This window comes from Mytilus trossulus, chromosome 7, assembly GCF_036588685.1.
Source record: "Mytilus trossulus isolate FHL-02 chromosome 7, PNRI_Mtr1.1.1.hap1, whole genome shotgun sequence".
Lineage (NCBI taxonomy): Eukaryota > Metazoa > Mollusca > Bivalvia > Mytilida > Mytilidae > Mytilus > Mytilus trossulus.
The window spans coordinates 41,611,275-41,630,854 of NC_086379.1; the positions used below are offsets into that span (position 1 = coordinate 41,611,275).

At 32.6% G+C, this 19,580-nt stretch overlaps 1 protein-coding gene across 2 annotated transcripts in view; it reads right to left on the reverse strand.

Moving 5' to 3' along the window:
- Positions 1 to 8,911: 8,911 nt before the first annotated feature.
- Positions 8,912 to 19,580, reverse strand: part of LOC134725091 (uncharacterized) — a 35,824-nt gene continuing 25,155 nt past the window's right edge. Inside the window, exons 4-10 of one of the 2 annotated variants that reach the window (XM_063588615.1) lie at positions 17,815 to 17,903; positions 17,064 to 17,321; positions 16,108 to 16,338; positions 14,153 to 14,229; positions 13,058 to 13,162; positions 12,171 to 12,290; positions 8,912 to 9,719 (exon numbers count right to left, since the gene is read on the reverse strand). In XM_063588615.1, the coding sequence (XP_063444685.1) occupies positions 9,633 to 9,719; positions 12,171 to 12,290; positions 13,058 to 13,162; positions 14,153 to 14,229; positions 16,108 to 16,338; positions 17,064 to 17,321; positions 17,815 to 17,903 (967 nt within the window). In that variant the 3' untranslated portion in view covers positions 8,912 to 9,632. The remainder of the gene's footprint in view (positions 9,720 to 12,170; positions 12,291 to 13,057; positions 13,163 to 14,152; positions 14,230 to 16,107; positions 16,339 to 17,063; positions 17,322 to 17,814; positions 17,904 to 19,580) is intronic. The other variant, XM_063588616.1, reaches the window with a different exon arrangement.

Genomic DNA, 19,580 nt, shown 5'->3' on the forward strand with positions numbered 1-19,580 from the left:
GCAACATTCCAGCAGCACCTGCAAACGGGGTTTATATCTCCCAATTGTTACGATATTCCCGTGCTTGCATCTCCTATCATGAGTTTCTTGATAGAGGGTTGCTTCTCACAAGGCAGCTATTAAATTGGTGAAGTTGAAATCATTCCTTCGTAAATTTTAAGGACGCAATCACGAGTTGGTTGACCGTTATGGAATAACCGTTTCTCAAACGATATCGGATGAGTTCCTTACTTCGTAACTATAATCCCCTTCACTTTCATGAAAGTGACCTACCGAATTAGACTATTTACCGGATTTGTGATCACATAAGCAACACGACGGGTGCCACTGTGGAGCAGGATCTCCTTACCCTTCCGGGGCACCTGAGATCACCCCTAGTTTTTGGTGGGGTTCGTGTTGTTTTTTCTTTAGTTTTCTATGTTGTGTCATGTGTACTATTGTTTGTCTGTTTGTCTTTTTCGTTTTTAGTCATGGCGTTTTTAGTTAATTTTAGATTTATCAGTTTGATAGTCCCTTTGGTATAATTCGTCCCTCTTTAACTAGAAAGAAAAACAGGCTTTGAAAAGTTTTGAGGTCTACATTGTAAACGAACACCCGTCATATGATTTCTGTTATCATAAACGATGTTGTAATACCTTATTTTAACGATTTCAAATAAAATTTAGTAAAAATCAATCCGTTATTAAAGAGTTTTTGGAAAAGTTTAACACTATGAATATTTTAAATTTAACAGAAAACGTTTCAATTAAATTTCTTCATTTGGTTTTTTACGCAAAAGGTAAAATAATCAACATTTATATGCTATTGCACACCTTTATAAATCAATACTATGAAATTCATTTATATCAGAAGCAATATTTCAGCAAACAAGCCAGACACAATTCTTAGCGTGCATATGACGGAGCTATTCGAAGTTCATATACAGCCTCTTATAGATACATATAACATGTATAAGCAATAGGGATGTGCTGTATCACTTACATTCAAATATTGAGATTTATCTTACCTCCTATTCATTTCTAGAAATTCGATTGGTTAATAGCGACCTCGTGGAGACCGTGTATATTCAATATTAGGTTAGTAGGGAGGCGGGGCTTATTTCAATACACGGTTAGTAGTGGATTTCCAATTAACTTAGGTATTGCTTGCGTATTTAAGAGTATTGAAAGATCTGTTTAATATTGTTATATCAAGGTTGTTGATAATAGATATTTGTCGTTAACATTAGTTTTTAAGTGCAGACCATTTGATGAAGGTTCTTAAAATTGAACACTTGTTCACTATAATACAGAAATAAGAAGATGTGTTATGATCATAGCAAATAAGACAAATCTAGTCTTAAATTCAACAAATAAAGATAGTCGGTAAGATAAATTCGTTACATATATAGTGCGCTAGTGACCTAATATGATATACACAGGGTAAGTAAATTCCATATGGCGTTCGAGATTCGCTCTCATCCCATATGGAATTTACTGACCCTGTATATATCATATTAGGTGACTAACACACTATGTAACTAATAACATTCCATAAAGTCGTCAATATTTTGGTATCAAATGAGAGAAACAATAAGGTTATTTGTCACTTCTTTGAGATCGTCTTCTCAAATATTACCTTATTGTTTTGGTATCCGACCGTACCAATTACTGAAGGCAGATGCCAGTTTACATACTCGATATGCTACAACTTTTTTAAGAATATTCGATCAACTTTTATAGATGGCGACTTTGCCATTAGACAGATTCCAGAATACTTTAAAGGTATATGGACCGACATGACAACATAAATGACCGTTATAAAAGCTTCAAGGTGATCATTTGGCACTGTAGGCATAACAAATCAAAAGTCAGCGCTTGTAAGATGGACCTTTATTAAACATTTCAAAGAATACCTTAGTCGTTTAATGATGGAAAGGGCTGGAATTGGTGCAAAAATGCTAATTCACACGAGGAAACAAAACCAACAGCAATAAAAAAAGAAGAAGTACATGGTATTGGCATTGTGAACCATCTGAATGCACCATGATTGTTCCCTTATATGTGGAATCCCATCCTCAATTTCTTATCAATATCTCTTCTGGAATGCATGCTACAAGAAATATTAAAAATTCTTTGCTCACAGCTGTCGAGGAAGGCTTGAACATGTCTATACATTTCATCACTAGAGCTCTTTCTTTAGGTAATTCAAGAAGTTTTGATAGTCCAATATCAAAGACAAAAATAGAAACGTTTGAAAACATGATCACAAAAACAAACCTTAAATGTAAATCGGGGGAAATAGTTTCAGGTCACATAATCCAGAACTTTATTTAGATGTGCACTGATTTTGGCAAACTGTAGAGATGATGTTACAATAAAAAATGTGCTATCGCACCCTGTAGATCCCTTTCCCTACCTTCCTTTGTATCAGCAACAACAACTTACATCAGCTATGGTATGGCATTGGTTCAATGTACTAATGTTAAGAAAAGTAAAACATTCGGTGATCTCGCAGCTAACTATTGAAAAAAATATGTCTCAATGCTTTTATATATAGCGCACACAGCACACGACATGGACAACTCTATAAAGTCTGCTGAAAGGGAACACCTCACAAGGACAACAGCTTCGACAGGAGTGTATCAGATTATTAAAGGGAGAAGTAGTCCTCACGGGATGAGGATTGAAGGGAGAAGTATTCCTGACTGGAAGAAGTTTATTTCTGTTAAAGAAAACACACAGGCTCTCCTAAATTTCTTTGGTAATTGTATTCTTCAAAACTTTGACAAATCCCCTATGATTCCACCTGATTGTAAGCTTTACTTAGCCGGAAAGTTATTTATACGCTGCAACACTAATAATGATAACTTGTTTAGCACTCAAGAGTAGGCCGATATTCGTATAATACTCAGTGTCTTAAACTTTGACACTAAGTTTAAAGAAATAGGAAAGAGCGGGAAAACAATCATACGGACCTCTAATACAAATGTGATTGTTCTGTGGTTTCACTACTACAAATACAAGCGAGTTGTGGATGCAGATGATGGAGAGCATAAGCAATGTAAAGGATGGGCGAAGATTTTTACCCATTCACCAACCATGTGCCTGTCTTTCCCAACAATTTGTAAATTATTGCCTGCTGTACAAGCACTTACCGGATGCAACACAACTTCGCCTTTGTTTGAAGTAGGTAAAAAAACTGTCTACAAGACTTTGAAGGAAACGCAAGACTGTTTCAGTGGTTTGCAGAACTTTGGTAATATTGACAAAGATGAAGTCCATGTTTGGGCATGAAAGTTAATTTCATAGCTTTATGTTCCTAAAAATTTCTTTAAATCATTCAATCATGATATTTATGAAATGCGCCTCAAGCTTGCCACCAGTAAAATGTAAAGTTTAGTCAGGTTACCTACTTGTAAAGCGACACTGAAACAGCATATTTTACGTACTTCGTTTCTAACTAAAATTAGGACGCATGACACATTGCTAGACCTCCTATTCCGTCACTTTTAAAGTGCGGCTGGAAAGGGTAAATGATTCATTACACCCCGTGTATTTAAAAGGGCAAGTGTCAGCAGAATTCCTACAGGATCTTGTGTTTTCATGTAAGGAAAACACTACACGTAAAAAGTCACTTGTTTGTTCACAACAAAACCTTACATGTCAGAATTGTGTAGAATTTCCGCCCATGTTCAGATGAACCAGAAGATACTCCCGGCTTTATTCTGTTGTGTGGATCTTTTTAATTGTATTTTTTAGTTGTAACTGTTTTCGAGGTATTGAGTGGTTTGTAGTTTTAATGAGTTACATGAATGAGCTTGTATGATAATAGGCTTCAGGTAAAATAATATTTATCATTCATTGCTGAGGTTGGATGTCAACCGTCAAGATAACTACTGTAATTTTAACAGAATATGTGTTGATCTTGTATAATAGAGCAAGTGTTTGAAAAACATCAATTTTCATAATAAATCAACTTCCTATTTCCTAAATTTTGAAGACCTGAAAGATAAAAAGAATTTATCTTTGATATTTATTTTATGCAAAACTATTACCACATTTCTTTTTGACGACATCAATATTTCAAAAGTACTCATTTCCGAATCCAATGATATATAATATAGCCATATAGTACAGTGTATGTTTGCCGATTAAATCTTAAAAAAAATATGTCTGGTCACCGTACTATATTGTAGTAACAATAATTTGTAAAACTCGATAAAAGTTTTTGTGATAAATTTTTGTCTAACATGAACATATATGATCCAAATACATGACTGTATGGTCGAGTTCGTACTAGACAGTACGTGTATACTTGTACGGGTATAAACAAAAAATCCCGACCGTACGCGTTCAAATACTCATATGTTCTGGAACATAACCATACACATCTCAATATAATGTGAATCTCAGAAAAGTACTAACCGTTATGCGGATCCAGCGAAGCTTTAATTAATATTTTGTAAAAAGCATGCATATATTTACACGATGTGTTTTCGGCAAACAAACAAGATTTTCCTAATTTGTACAAGCAACATTAGACTCTCATAGATTGTGTAATGGTCAAGAGAAAACAAGTACGTTTGGAGAGCATACTAATTAGTATTCATCTGTCGATTTAATTGTATATAGGCCTTGTTATGACTATCGATCGAAGCGCAGGCGAAGTTTGAATACTTCAGATTTTGATAGATACATTTTTCCGACGTAGTCGGTATAGTTTCGGTTTGTGCACTTTGAACTTAAGGACACTTTACTTTGGCAACAGAATACGCATGCTCGAAAATCCTTTCTGTGATTGAACAAAATGCTGTCATGGTGGTTGTGTTTAAAAAAACGTCTCGAAAATTATATCGCGATGGAAAGCAAGTGAAAAACTATAAATATTTGAACTAGATCTAACAAAGATTTATATTTTTATTAAAATAATTGTTTCTCTAATAGCTCTTTGCATCCATGACAGCTGTTTATTCGGGACAATTATATAATTCTTGATGTAAACTTTGTACGAAGGTACATGACTTTTAGAACGCACCTACGCATGTGAGATTTCCGCGAGGTTTTGGGGAATGTAAATAGAAAGATACTACTTATACTACCAATAGTTTCTAGTTTTGTTAACCATGAATCAAGTTGAATGTAAACAGTTACTGTAGTAAATGTATATTTGTTTCTTGTTATTTGCACTGAATTTTTTGACAAATACATTTTTAGGTGTCATCACAATATTCTTATATTGCCTTAATATAACCAGACTTAGTAAAGAATTTATTGTAGTTACATTCAGATGGAGATTTTATTAAAGAGGTCCTGCATCATTAAGTCATTGTGCTTCTGAAGGTTATCGACATGATAGTTTTAAACATATACTCAAATTTAAATACGTCGGATATATTTTTGAAAGATAGTTCTTGTTTAGATGTGGTTTCCTTTTAATCAATCCTGAAATTTCTGATGGAAGAATTTCGTTTCTTTTTTATTGTTTAAGTTTTATGATGATCAGGTTCTGAATTATATTCCATAACTTAACATCAAGTTGACTTTTTTGAACATCAGTATCATATTTCTTACTTACATGTATTTATTTATTACCTACTATGCTTTCTTCATGAAGATATTGTATTTTATCTAGAATGATTACTTCTATTTTATTTTAGGTAGATAGACTCCATAAAATAAATGTGTTTGTCTTTGCAAACATTTAATACTAAACGAGATCTTCCATAATAAACGTAAAGTACATTCACTGTATTTTTTCCATGATTTGCTCCATGATCACTTTCTACCTAATCTGTATTCGAGTTTATATTAACCCTCTCTGTCTCAACAAGACTGTCATACATTGTCGGGTGTTTTGTACAAGCTCGGTTGGTTCTATATTTGGTCCAGTGTTACAGAAGTAATAATATGACTTTTAAACAGCGGTATACTACTCTTACTTTGTATTCAATAGACTCCGATTAAAAGATAGTTTAATAATTCATTCTCGATAAAGATAATAAAAATGCAGTTAAATACAAATACAAGGTTAAACAAAATGCAAACACATTGTCAAAACTTACCGAAAAGCACCTAGGGACACAGAAACGGTTATAGAGAGTATTTAAATTTTGGCAGTCTTTATTGTATATAAGTTGAAACTCAAAGACAAAAAATAACCAATTGTGCTATTTTTAGTTACAACAAGAATTATCAAATCCAAAATGTGAAAAAGTATAGAACTGTGTGTGAACAAACAATGTTTTCCGTGTGGTGGAAATTAAATACTTTATTAAAAAGTAAAAGTCTTAAATCATCCAGTATTTTTTATCAATGACACTTTGAAAAATACGATTGATGCTTTGAATGTCAGGTTTTGGCGTCAAAGCACGGTGTCGTACTAATGAACACAAATTATTCTTTTGTGATCAGTGATCAAAATGAAAGTTTGTTTTGACTGTATTAAAGCAGACATTTTGAAATGCTGATGTTTCGAAAAGTACCAAATAGATAAATATGCAGTGTCTACTTCACAAATTCTATAATATGGTCTTATTTTATACATGTAGAGTCTGGTTCTGAAATATATCTTTTTTTTAATTTACTTTTACGGTTTTCCGGTATTTTTCATATCACTGCTGTTATATTTCGTCTGTTCGTATAACTTTTGACATGTCTTGACTGATCAGTATTTATGCATCCCACTATCGTGTGTTTAACTTTGAGTGTTCATTGGGCTGGTGGGTCTTGAGGTGCTATTCGGAGGTTTTGAATAACTGTTTAGTTCGGTGTTTTGTTTAACTTATTCCAAATATTTCCTATCTCAAAATTCTTTTAAAATTCATATCTACTGTGATGGTATAGATCTATTTGAACACTTTAACCTGATTGGGTGAATTATTTACCATAACCACTACGATATGATTTTCTGAGATTTTTATATCACTTAAGCCTCGGTCACACCTTACCGGATAGCTCGAACGGACGTCTAACGGATAACTTTTTTTCAATCCGTTCAAGTCCGTTAGACGTCCGTCCATATCCGTTGCATGTCCGTTAAGCGTCCGTTTTATCCGTTGCATGTCCGTTAAGCGTCCGTTTTATCCGTCGACGTCCGTTCTGTCCGGTGGAATATTTTGAGCATGTTCAAAACTTTGAACGGACGTCTAACGGATTAAATGTCCGTTGAACGTCCGTTAGGCGTCCGTTTTGTACGGTACTCGTCCGTTTCGTTTCCGTTTTGTATCCGTTACGTGTCCGTTATACATCCGTTGGAGGTCTGGTAGATAAATTCACCAACGGACTTCTAACGGACGTCTAATGGATAAAACGGATGTTGAACGAATGTGAAACGGACTTCTACCGGACGTATACCGGACAAAACGGACGATGAACGGATAAATGCAAATTGAAAAAATTAGTTTATGTGAAAGATTTTAACTGATTAAGTCATTAAAAACGATCCGATTCAAGCTCAAATATGAAAAAATCTACCAAATATTTGGAAAATGTCACTTTTCAGATTGTTTTTGTCGTGTTCATCCAAAACCTTTATATATGTTATGTGTAATCATAAGATACAACTCACATTTCAATATTTAGGATGAACACGAATGCGGCCACTTTCGTTTTACATTTAACTAAAATGATAGAATTGTGAAAATTTCAGTAATTTAGCGTGACTTAATGGTGCTAGTACTCGATATATGTGCAATATATTGCCAAAAACAACCCATATTTATGTAGCAGAAGCATTTTTCTGTCCAATTAATAACTAAAAGTTTACATTTTAACAATTTTGTGAAACTGCTATATTTTGGGACCAAAAAGGGGTCTTACCGGACCTACCCCTTTCTCGTCAGAAATGCCAATTACTAGATTTCTTAAGGTTCATGAATTCTTATTATTCATAATCGATCTTAGAGTAAGGGCACATCTTCACAATCAAGCAGCGGTTAAACTTATTCAGGTCAGACACTGCCCTTCAGCGGCATTTTGAAGAACAAACCAAAACCAGTTACACAGAACTTTGACTCTGGAGGCTCACACATCAAATAGATTTGCTTTCATTATATTGCATGTTTTTTTCAGTTTTATTTGGTAGTATTTGCATGATTTGTTTGTGATAGTCGGTTAAAAAGCTCACCAGAGCTCATGTTTTGTCTGTTAATATGTATATATATGCCGACTAATAAAATTTACTTACTTACTTACTTAGAACATTTTCAATATTAATGCGATTTACATGTATTATTATATTGTCGCCTTTAATTTTTTCGTATATCTTGTTTATCCGTTTTATCCGGTACGCTTCCGTTAGGTGTCCGTTTTATGCGGTACTCGTCCGTTGGATTTACGTTCGACATCCGTTCTGTCCGTTACGTCTCCGTTTCTCGTCCGTTGCATATCCGTTGCATGTCCGTTGTGCATTCGTTAGGCGTCCGTTTTAGTTTGTCAGTACATCAACGGACGCCCAACGGATAACAATTTTGTCAACGGACAACTTTTATTTTCATCCGTTAGGCGTCCGTTCGTCTTATCCGGTAAGGTGTGACCGAGGCTTTATATTTGAACAAAAAAATAACTAGCTGTAATTTTAAGAATTTTTATTTCAAGCATCGTGTATTTCAATATCTACAAATATATATGATCTTCGTTATACTACACAACTGTCCTTTAAATATTTAAATATAGTATATACACCTACACAATGTATAAAAATCGCAAATCAGGATTTTAAAGAAAATCCAGATTCGCATATAACATAATAAGATACATGTATTGTATAGTTCTGGCAATTTCACACACACACACACACACATTCGTTTGAAAGATCTTCGAGGAGATCTTTACTAAAGTTTATATAAAACTAAAGAAGGGTTGATCTTTTACACAACATTTCAATACGATAATATCAAAAGTCAAATCATCTACACTTGATGAAATTCACTTTCAGTGAATCTTCATTTAACTTATTTGTAATCACTAATTATTGTAAAATTATATGTTGTTGTAAAATTTTGTATCTAGAAAACAGATATTTTGGTTGTTTTGCTATTTACTTTGTAAATGTATTTCAGAAACTTGTTGTTATCTCTAATAAAAGTACTTTTCTTTTGCAAAGCAATTCAGTTATGTTATAAATGTATCATTAATTAAACTTTCTTGATAAGTAAAAGTATTTATAGAACAAATTTCAATCAGCCTGAAATAAAAAGATAGTATAGCTTAAAAAAAGTATTTACCGGTGATTTCATATACTATTACATTAAGGACTCTTGCACTGGTCAGTATTATTTATATACCGTCGAATTGTTCACACATACATGTACAATAAAAAATCATTTTAGATTAATACCTACACATTTTTAACATCTCAGAAAAACCAATTTCAAATAATATGTTTTACATTGGTACATTTATGCTTATAATTTTCTTTCAATATATACACACAACCTACTATTTAATACATGATGTTTTTAGAAACAAATTTGGAATTAAATAACAAAACTTACATTATTAGTCACAAATTAATGTCGCGAATATCACTGTTTAGTTTACAAAGAAATGCTAGTATAATGTAACAGTCATATATCCCTGAATATTATCTGTGAGTAAAAAGGTAGTACATTATATATTTTGATTCTTTAGAGTTTTGTTTGTCTTTTCCAGCTATCGATAAATGCAAGTAAGTTGTCTTATTCCACTCTGGCAATTTCTAGCAGCACAAGCATACTCTCGCAGAAACTCGTTTCTCACCTATAAAAACAGTAAAGTAGAACTTAAAATTTGAGCAATAATATATGATGCAAACAAACAATCAGAAATTTTATCATGTAAGTAATTAAGTAAGTAATGACTTTATTTAAAGAGGGTGACTCAATTAGCGTTCGCTAATCTACCTTGAGGCCCTCACAGCATGCATCATGATAATCAAATAATAGTACAGCAAAAAGCACTGAGTGTGAAGTTAAAGGTAATATGCTTGCTTGCTAGCTGAACCGTGTATTCATCATTAAGTTAGGTGTACTACTCTCTTTTTGAAAGAGTAGACTAGTCTGACAGATAACCAATCTATCTGTCTGAAGTAATAGACTATTTTTGAATGAGAGTAGCACACACAGCCTAATAATTATTTGACGTTCAGCTAGCAAGCAAGCTTACCAAAGATATAACTTTTACATACACACTCAAAGCATTTTGCTGTAACGATTCTCTTCAAGAGAGTTTGTTAAACATATTACATGTACTAGGTTAGTGTGAATACGGGCTACACCAACAACAAAATCAATAGCTTCTGTAAAATTTAGCATCAACATACAACGTTCATTCTTTTTCACCAGCTTTAAAAGTAAAGTATCTCTTGCTACCCGGTATCTAATAGACTAGGTATTCAAATCTTATTCAAGATTGTAGTGTTGAGTATAAAAAGTAAAATCAAAAAAATAGTGAACTTAGAGGAAATTCAATTCGGAAAGTCCATAATCACATGGCAAAATCAAATAACAAAACACAGAAAAACGAATGGACAAAAACTGTCATATTCCTGACTTGGTACAGGCATTATCAGTGTAGAAAATGGTGTATTAAACCTGGTTTTATAGCGATTAAACCTGGTTTTATAGCGATTAAACATGGTTTTATAGCGCTAACCCTCTCACTTTGATGACAGTCTCATCAAATTCCATTTAATTTACAATGATGCGTTAGCTAAACAGACACAATAAAGAAAAAAGTCAAAATATGGGTATAGCAGTCATCATCGTGTAATAATTTTAAAAGGAACAATTTAACAGAATTCGCAAGGTGCGATAGGTATGCATATCAAAAGACACTTCCCTTTCGATGCATCCGGTTTTCCTCCTATCATGCAGAGTTCTTACGATTCCGTAAGTTGTGTTTTTACATTGATTTTTTTCTATTTCTAATCAATTTACGAGATTTGAATATTAGTTAACTGCTGTTGTCATCATTTAACCGATTTTCTGTAGGAAGGGAGACAAATTTCATTCGAATTCTTAAAAATAATATCTCCATAATCATTTCTCTATTTATCATAATAAAGACTGTTGTTAGTACAAAGCTATGTAATAAGTCCATCATACATGAACATTCAAAAAGCTACTTTGACGTTTTCCTTCATTTGAAAATTGGGAATGGAAATTTGGAAAGTGTCAAAGAGACAACAACCCGAATAAAAGAAGCCATCGGTTGGTTTTAACACAACGAGAAAATGCAGCACCCGGAGGCTGGCTTCAGCTGGCTCCTAAACAAAAATATGTAGCATTTCAGTAAAAACAGACGTCATACCTAACTTCATACACATAAATAAACTAAAATTTAAAAAAATGATGCTCCTTACTTTGGACAGGCAAAAAAATGCAGAGGGGTTAAATGTGTTTTATGTGATCTAATTTCTCAACCTATACCACTAGCCAGTGTAGATTATAGTCTTTATGGTGTCCATACATACATGTATGTATATGATTGCACAAAAAATAAGTTAAAACACGAAAGTAATGTATATATAAGACGCTAGCCCTTGTCCGACTTTCATTTTTGGATTGCGTCGTACGAACTCTCCAGTTACAAGTCCTGCACAGAAGAACATTCAGTTTATTGGTATTACTGATAAGGGTTAAGTTCAATATCGTATCTGCTACGTAGTGCTACGTAGATTTTGACTTTTGAGCGTTTGGCTATGGACTATCTGCTACATAGATATTGATAGCAGCTACATAGTCGCTACGTAGCTGCTACGACATTGAACTCAACCCTCCTATTTGCTTTTGTAGTTTACACGATTGAATTTTTTTATTATGCACTCAATACTTAATTATTGTAAGCACATAAAAACGTTAAAATACTAAATCCAGCAATAACAACAATCGATCTTACATAACAAAAAACTCATAATACTTTATGACAGGTGTCTTTGATATTTTGATTTTGTCAATTTATTAGTTACTCTCCGTTTTGAATTTTCCTCGAAGTTCAATATTTTTGGGATTTCCTTTTTTAACATTATATCAATGTTAAAGCTAAATGTACAGCATTGTTTTGAATAGATGAAACTTTGAGTATGTATATTTTACTGATAACGAAAATTATTGTTGCTGAGAAGCAAATTGCGTTTTGTTTTCTCTAATCATATCATTTTCATAAAGTCTTGTTTACAATAAATACATTTCATCAGATTTACGAACTTACAATAACATTATGATTACATCTTTCTCTGTCGGCAGGTGTTCTACAACCGGTCTCAAGTTTTTTATTAACATTGTATCCTTCATTTCCCCAGTTGTAGACGATGTTATAGATATTGCCGCCCTATAATTGAAATATAAACTAGTTAGAAAGACATGAGATAATATGTGATGAAATAGCTTTGAAATGATAAATTCAGTAATATATTGCAAGTGTGTGTAAAATACATTGTATTTATCGAAGAAAGATTGCGATATACAGTGAATGGTTTCAAATATTTGGTAAATTCATGTTTTGTATATTATATGGTGGTGTTTCTCCAGCTACTTGTGTGCAACTCTTCACACTGCGGGAGTCGCACAACTTATTGTTTTCTTTTTTTAAATAAAAAAAAGATTAATGACTTGCTTAAACTGTATATTTGGTAAATTATGTACCCTTTATTGCACTCCAAAATTACATATCACATTTTGGATGATGAATTGAATTATAATCACTGCAGCAATCGAAGGAATATGACCTTGCATTAACTCGGTCAAAATTATTTAGAATGAGTCTCTGTTTGGAGCTGGTTGATAAAACAGTTAGCTCATTGTGTTTCACCCAATCAAACTGTTTAAATATTATAAAATGTAGACATGATTTATTTAAGATATGAGTGACCATAAAGAAAGTTACGATTTTCAGTTTAACATAAAAAAAAATACCTTTTTTTTATTTATCATAACTCAACTCATATCTTCCGCCATGTGTTTACATGCTTTTATCAATTAAAATAACAACACAGGGGAAACAGTTGTTTTTGCTTAATTAACTTTCGAATCCTGTATCGTTCAATTTGTAAAATGTATTTCGAATTTTTGTTATTGTTTATATGATTAGAAACTTACATTTGAAATTTTCCCAAAGTTTGTGTATGTTGTGATAGGACCGGGATACTCAACCTGACATCGTATAACATAATCCGCCCATCGTTGAAGGTATCTACTCCATTTCTGAAAAATACAAAAGACGAATTACATAAATACATTGTATATAATAGCAGAAGCGAGTAATCGAAAAAAAAATCGATTACATCTTTCAGTCGATTTATGAAAAATTCTAATATTAAATAATCTTATTATAAGAATCTTCCTGGGGGATACTCAGATGAGTAAAATCAAAAGAAGATTATATGCCTGTGCCTATGGTTTTTTATAGAAGTTTGCCGCTTACAAGTGTTGAATCAAGTGGTCTTTATAGTAAAGTCTACATCAATCTACAAAAGAATTATAGATACTGTCAAGATTTGACTGGCTGTATTGGAATACAAGTGTCTTGCATGATCATCGATATGCCAAAGTTTCGTAGCCAGAAAATTAGTCCGTTAGCCGTTTGATACATTACATAATACAAATCTCTATCTTTTGTTATGCCTACATGAATCGTAATAACGTATACTATAACGGTCTATCTTTTTTAGTTTTTTCTAAATAATATAATTGTGAGCATAAAGGTGGAATACGTCAAAGAGACAAAAACTCGATCAAATAGCATAAACCAGACCTTAATCAAATTCATCGATGGGTCTTCAACGCAACGTGAAAAATCGCACACCAGAAGACGGGCTTCAACTGGGCCCTGAATTATTATGTATACTAGTTTAGCGACAATGAACTTTACACAAAACTCCAAAACATATAGATGAACCAAAATTAATAAAGTACATACAAGACTAACAAATGCGGTCGAGTAAAACATGTTTTGTGATATCTCAACCTCCCTTAATAACTCTCAGACTAGCTCATTTGTTATGTCTTTTTGTAGTATACCTTTTTCTCATTTTCCTCTTTTTGGCCGCAATATTTTTTGTCATTTATATGGTCATATGTTTTTTTTTATCCTTTCTATGTTTCTGCAACCTATTAACTGAGAAAATAGACCCACAAATAAATCAATAATTTCTTCTTAATATTCATCCTATATTTACTCTATTATATCCTTACCAATGCTGTCATCTGACTCCCTCTCAAAAGATTGTGTGCCTGTGTTAGATAATTCTGCTCTTCTACTGTAACACTACCTGTTTCAACAGAAAATTATAATTTACAAAGCAATCAAGAGAAAATAATCCACGTGTTTCGGAAATGATAAAAAAAACTATCAAGTTATCAATCGAATATAATTTTAGCAAAACTGCATAGTATAATATATAGATCGCATAAATGAATTTAAACGTTTGTATTAATATACACATTGTAAGTACACATGATGTTAATGTTAAATTCAAAGCTACAAATAATATAGTTAAGGAAGATAGACAGTATGTATACATGTATCCCGGTTGTTCGTACATTTTATATATTAAGATAATTGTATATAATATATCATGATTTATTGTGTCTTTCCACTCCTATATGGAGATCCCATGTGAAATTTGTTCTGGATATTATTTTCTCTTTTAACCCTGTTTTGTGGGTTTTTTTTTCCTGTTGTTATTTTTTTTTTTTTTTTTTTTGCATCGCAAAAATGTTTATCAGCCTACTTCACCAAATATTTCTATGAGTTATCTCCCGTTTTACTTTACACGTACTTACATTATTTTCGTGTTATAGAATCTTCATTTTTAACAAAAAGATATCCACAGAATATGTATGAAAAATTATTGAGATTATAGATGTAAATTGTTTATTATATCTTCAAGATTTTTAACAAATTCAACGACATGTTACATGAGTTGTGTCCCTCATTTTTCTGAATGATATCTTGATGTGTCTCACAAACCGGAATAATATAGCCTGTTACTTCGTCTTTTTCTGCACCTATCAAACATATCCTCCTTTTCTTATGATCATCAAAGTTTTCTACTTTTCATTCCGGTCGACCCGGATATGCTTTAAAGGTTATCCACTTAACGTTATGAAAAGAACACCAACAAAGATAATCAAACAATCAAAATTTAGTAGGATGCCATCATTATGGAAACTTCATTTATGTTTCAGATTAGCTAGTCCATGACTTGATATGAAGATATAGAAATTAGATATCAGAATTGCCATGGTTTTTTGCTGCCCCCTCCCCCGCCCCCCGGCCCAATAATTTTCAATCATTATGAAGAATTATATTGTAAAATATATATTGACGTTCCCAATGCAGGGAAAACGTACTGTCAACAAATTAATTCAACAAGGCTACATGTAATTCAGTTCAAAAGGAATGTTTCCGAATAAAATGTAAATAAAATAAATATAAATGTAAAACTTCTAGCTTCATGTTCTCCTGAAATAAATGCATTTCTACAGGTTATTACAGTGCCATGGCAGTTTAAAAGTATGAATATATGTGAGCTAAAAGTAAATTACAATTATTACAAAATTCATATTTTATGCAAAATGCAGCAAGCATATCCTATAGTCAAGTTTGATCAGACATATAATATATAAAGGATTTTATCCATAAACTTTACTACTACATGCACAATTGATAACAAGTAAAAATGTACATATGACTGTTCTGCATCTTAAAAAGATTCATTTTTTTCTGAAAGCAGAAATTACATACAAAAGGATTGGAAATCAACCCCTGTTGCAACCCTAAGAAAGGCAGATAAAACAGTTAATATCTATAAATTCAAACCGAAACTGGGCTTTTTTTGGAGATGAAAGTTACAGATGTCTATACATACAATTCATTAAAGAAAGAAAGTTGAATGCTTATATATGGTGACTTTAAAACTCATGCCGAGCACCTTTTCTTTTTTACCCATCTAACTTAGCGTGCAAAGCATAATCTAATAGTGCTACAATGCATGCTTGATTATAATTTAAAAGAAACTCCTCCAAACATTCTGTTTATATCAAATTGCATATAATACACCCTCGATCTAAAAAGGCGGCTATAATTCTAGCTATGGAGGGAACTAATAATGCATATCAGAGCAAGCAGGCGTGCCACGACTCGCCTGGTGCCGTATTTCTTTGCGGCTGTCTTCTTTCGGTTTGGGTGTTAGGTCGTCTTCGTATGTCTGCAGAAGGCCTTGAATTGCGTCTTTGATGAGCCGCCTGTTCCTCTCGTTGGCGTCTTAGCTGTTCACGCTCATATAATTGTTGCGCTCGTTGTCTCTCCCGACGTAGTCTATCTCTACGAAGGTAATCGTCGTATGATGAGTATCGTCTGCTAGATTGTCGCTTCACTAGTGGAATAAATTCGTGTATGCATTCATAAAATTGAACATTGTGTTTAAACTCAATTAGTAGTAAAAAGTTAAAGTGCTGTAATGCTCGTTTCCCAGCGATCCAGCTGTTAACCTATGCAAGTATATGAGTCATTTTTAAATTAAAACAGCATTCAAACTCTTAATTATGCACCAGTCTTTTAAAACAAAAATAAAGGAACACCTGACAACCGTAATTAAAATCAGATCTAAAAAATTAAGATCATGATTTCTACATGTACAAATGAACACCCTGAATAAGCCATTACATTAGCATTTTGAATTTGCTTATTTGTCTTTTTTTTAATTCCAGAATATAAATTTGATCATTATAATGATCATGAACTTTGAATTCTTTAAACCATTGAAAACCACGATTAGTGGTTAGTGCTTATTTTTGCCAGTCAACACTGTTTGAATACTGATGTTTATAGTTTCTTAAAAAAGGGTCGTATTTCGAGTAATCTTAAGTTCGTTTTTAGGGGGAAATTAAATGTAAGAAATTAAGCATAGAAATAGTTAATATACATATTTTTCATGCGCACAAGTAGTATCAGTTACTAAGCTTACATGTAATGTTTTCATTAGCAACGTATGTGAAAATCAATTAAAAGTTTTTAGTTAGTTAGAATTAAAACGAAAAAATACGTTAGGTTTTTATTATTGTAACAGATATGATAAAAAGTTGGATATGCAAATCTTACTTCTTCTCCTCCGTGGGGTTATTTTAATCTCAGTATTTCCACCATTAAACACCTTTTCACTGGCCTCTCTCCCCGTCAGTGCTGCAGGAGGAATTGGTAACAATACATTTGTCTGGTCATTCGATGTGTTTCTGTGATGTGTATATCCTCTAGAGTCTTCTCGAATGATGATATTTGTTGTTGGTATATTTAGTGTTCTTTCTGGTAATTTTTCTTTAATCACATTTCCACTGTGCTTGATTTTTTTCCATTTCTTCTCTGTTTTATGGAAAGATTGAGAGAAAAAGACATAAATGCATATAACAATTCTAACGTTTACTCTTAAATTGTTGTTTTGACTCTACAGAATTCATGGAACATAATTCTAGCTGTATGTTTTCTACATTTTTACTTCACTTTAGATCAAAATCTTTTTTTTTCAAAAATGGGAACTTCTATTGAAAAATGCGTTGAACAGTTATGAATGCTGCAAACTATATATATATATAGCTACAATCATATCTCGCAAACTGTATAAATAAAGTACATTTTGTTTTTGTATTGGTTATGAATAGTTTCACCAAAATGTCGATCTTAGGAATTGATAGTTAAAGATTAATTTAGAATTATCCTTTCTGAGAAATGCTTTATATATTTGCTACTTGAATCTCATTCAGCCCTAAATCGTTTCCATCCACAAGCTGATGAATATGCAAATATTTCCTTGTAAAAACCTCGAGATATTGCACCTAATACATATTTGATTTCTTACTTGTGCACATTTTCCGTTTACAATGATAGCCTTGTGGACATGCTGAACATTTCCTGCCATATGTAAAAGGTTGTTTATCTAATTCTACTCTGAAAATAAACGTCAAATCAGGTGTTATAATTCAAATAGACTATTTACATTTGTTATATTCATTAATCTAGAAAAATAAATGCAAGACATGTGCTACATGTAATTAAAAAAATCGCACTATCTGAAAGTCAACAAGAATGTGTCCAAAGTACACGGATGCCCCACTCGCACTATCATTTTCCATGTTCAATGGACCGTGAAATTGGAAAACAAATATAACTAGGCATTAAAATTAGAAAGATAATATCATAGGGAACATGTGTACTAAGCTTTAGGTTGATTGGACTTCAACTTCATCAAAAACTACCTTGACCAAAAACTTTAACCTGAAACATGCACTTTCATTTTCTATGTTCAGTAGACCGTAAAATTTGGGTAAAAAGTTTAATTTGGCTTTAAAATTAAAAAGATCATATCATAAGGAACATGTGTACTAAGTTTCAAGTTGATTGGACTTCAACTTCATCACTAACTACCTTGACCAAAAACTTTAACCTGAAGCGGGACAGACGGACGAACAGACGGACGGACGGTACGACGGACGGACGCACAGACCAGAAAACATAATGCCCCTCTACTATCCTTCAGTGGCATTCAACACAACCCTTTCCTCTAAATATTCTTTAATCGTCTTTTGTTATCTTGCAGTACGGTTCTCACATATAATATAGATGAATCAAAACCAAATTTAGATAAATACAATTCTTCTATGCACGCTTCTAAAAAATGTTGAATGGAAAGGTAGTGAATATTATTAAAGGTTTAACATTATCTGTATTATATATGATAAATGTTATAAATTAATTTATTTAAGCAACCCTAATATATTTTGATGAATAAGATGAATAACAAGCTGTTGTAGTAATATGACAGTCATTTAATAAACTCGCCCATGTTTAGATAAGTGTATGTTTTTCTTACAATATGACTATATGTATCTCATTTCTTGTAATCGGCGGAAGCTAATATCTAGAGCGGTTTAGGATATATTTGTTCTAGCCTCTCAAAAGCGATTTCTCTACGAGTATACATTGTCTGTATTTTAATCTTCACAGTTTTCGGTGAATTTTAAACCGAAGAACTGTTAAGTGTAAATATACATGTACAATATTTCAAACAGTTTGTATGTTTGCAGTTTAGAAAAAAGAACAAAGTTTATGTTTCAGAATATTAAAGAGTGTGCAATTCGTTTGTTTAAATCTCGTCATGGTCGATATCACAAGCTAACGTGCTTTTCAGTGACATTGTAGAGCCATGTTAATGCTGAAATAACAGTTCAGCAACATTTTCTATTCTCTTTGATAACTTGTTTTGGTTTATGGACCAGACATATTCACTTTAAGTGATATAAGTTTCGGTTGAACTTGTCCCGAACTTGACACGTAACGCTAATGCATTATTAAGACTGATATCCTAAAAAAAGAAGAATTTGCCAATGAATAGCCGTATCGACGCTAGACTTCAGATCATTTTTGTAGCTGCACGGAAAGATATCTCTCTTTAAACATAACGTGTTTTACTTTTTACTAATGATATTAAAAAGTGTTTTTCGACTTATTCTACAAAACAATGAGTGTTCGAGTCGAAATATGAGCATCCCCCCTTTCCGGATCGCCAAATAAAAAAAACCCGTCGGTTAACTTATTAACATTATTGTAACATGATAATGACCGATA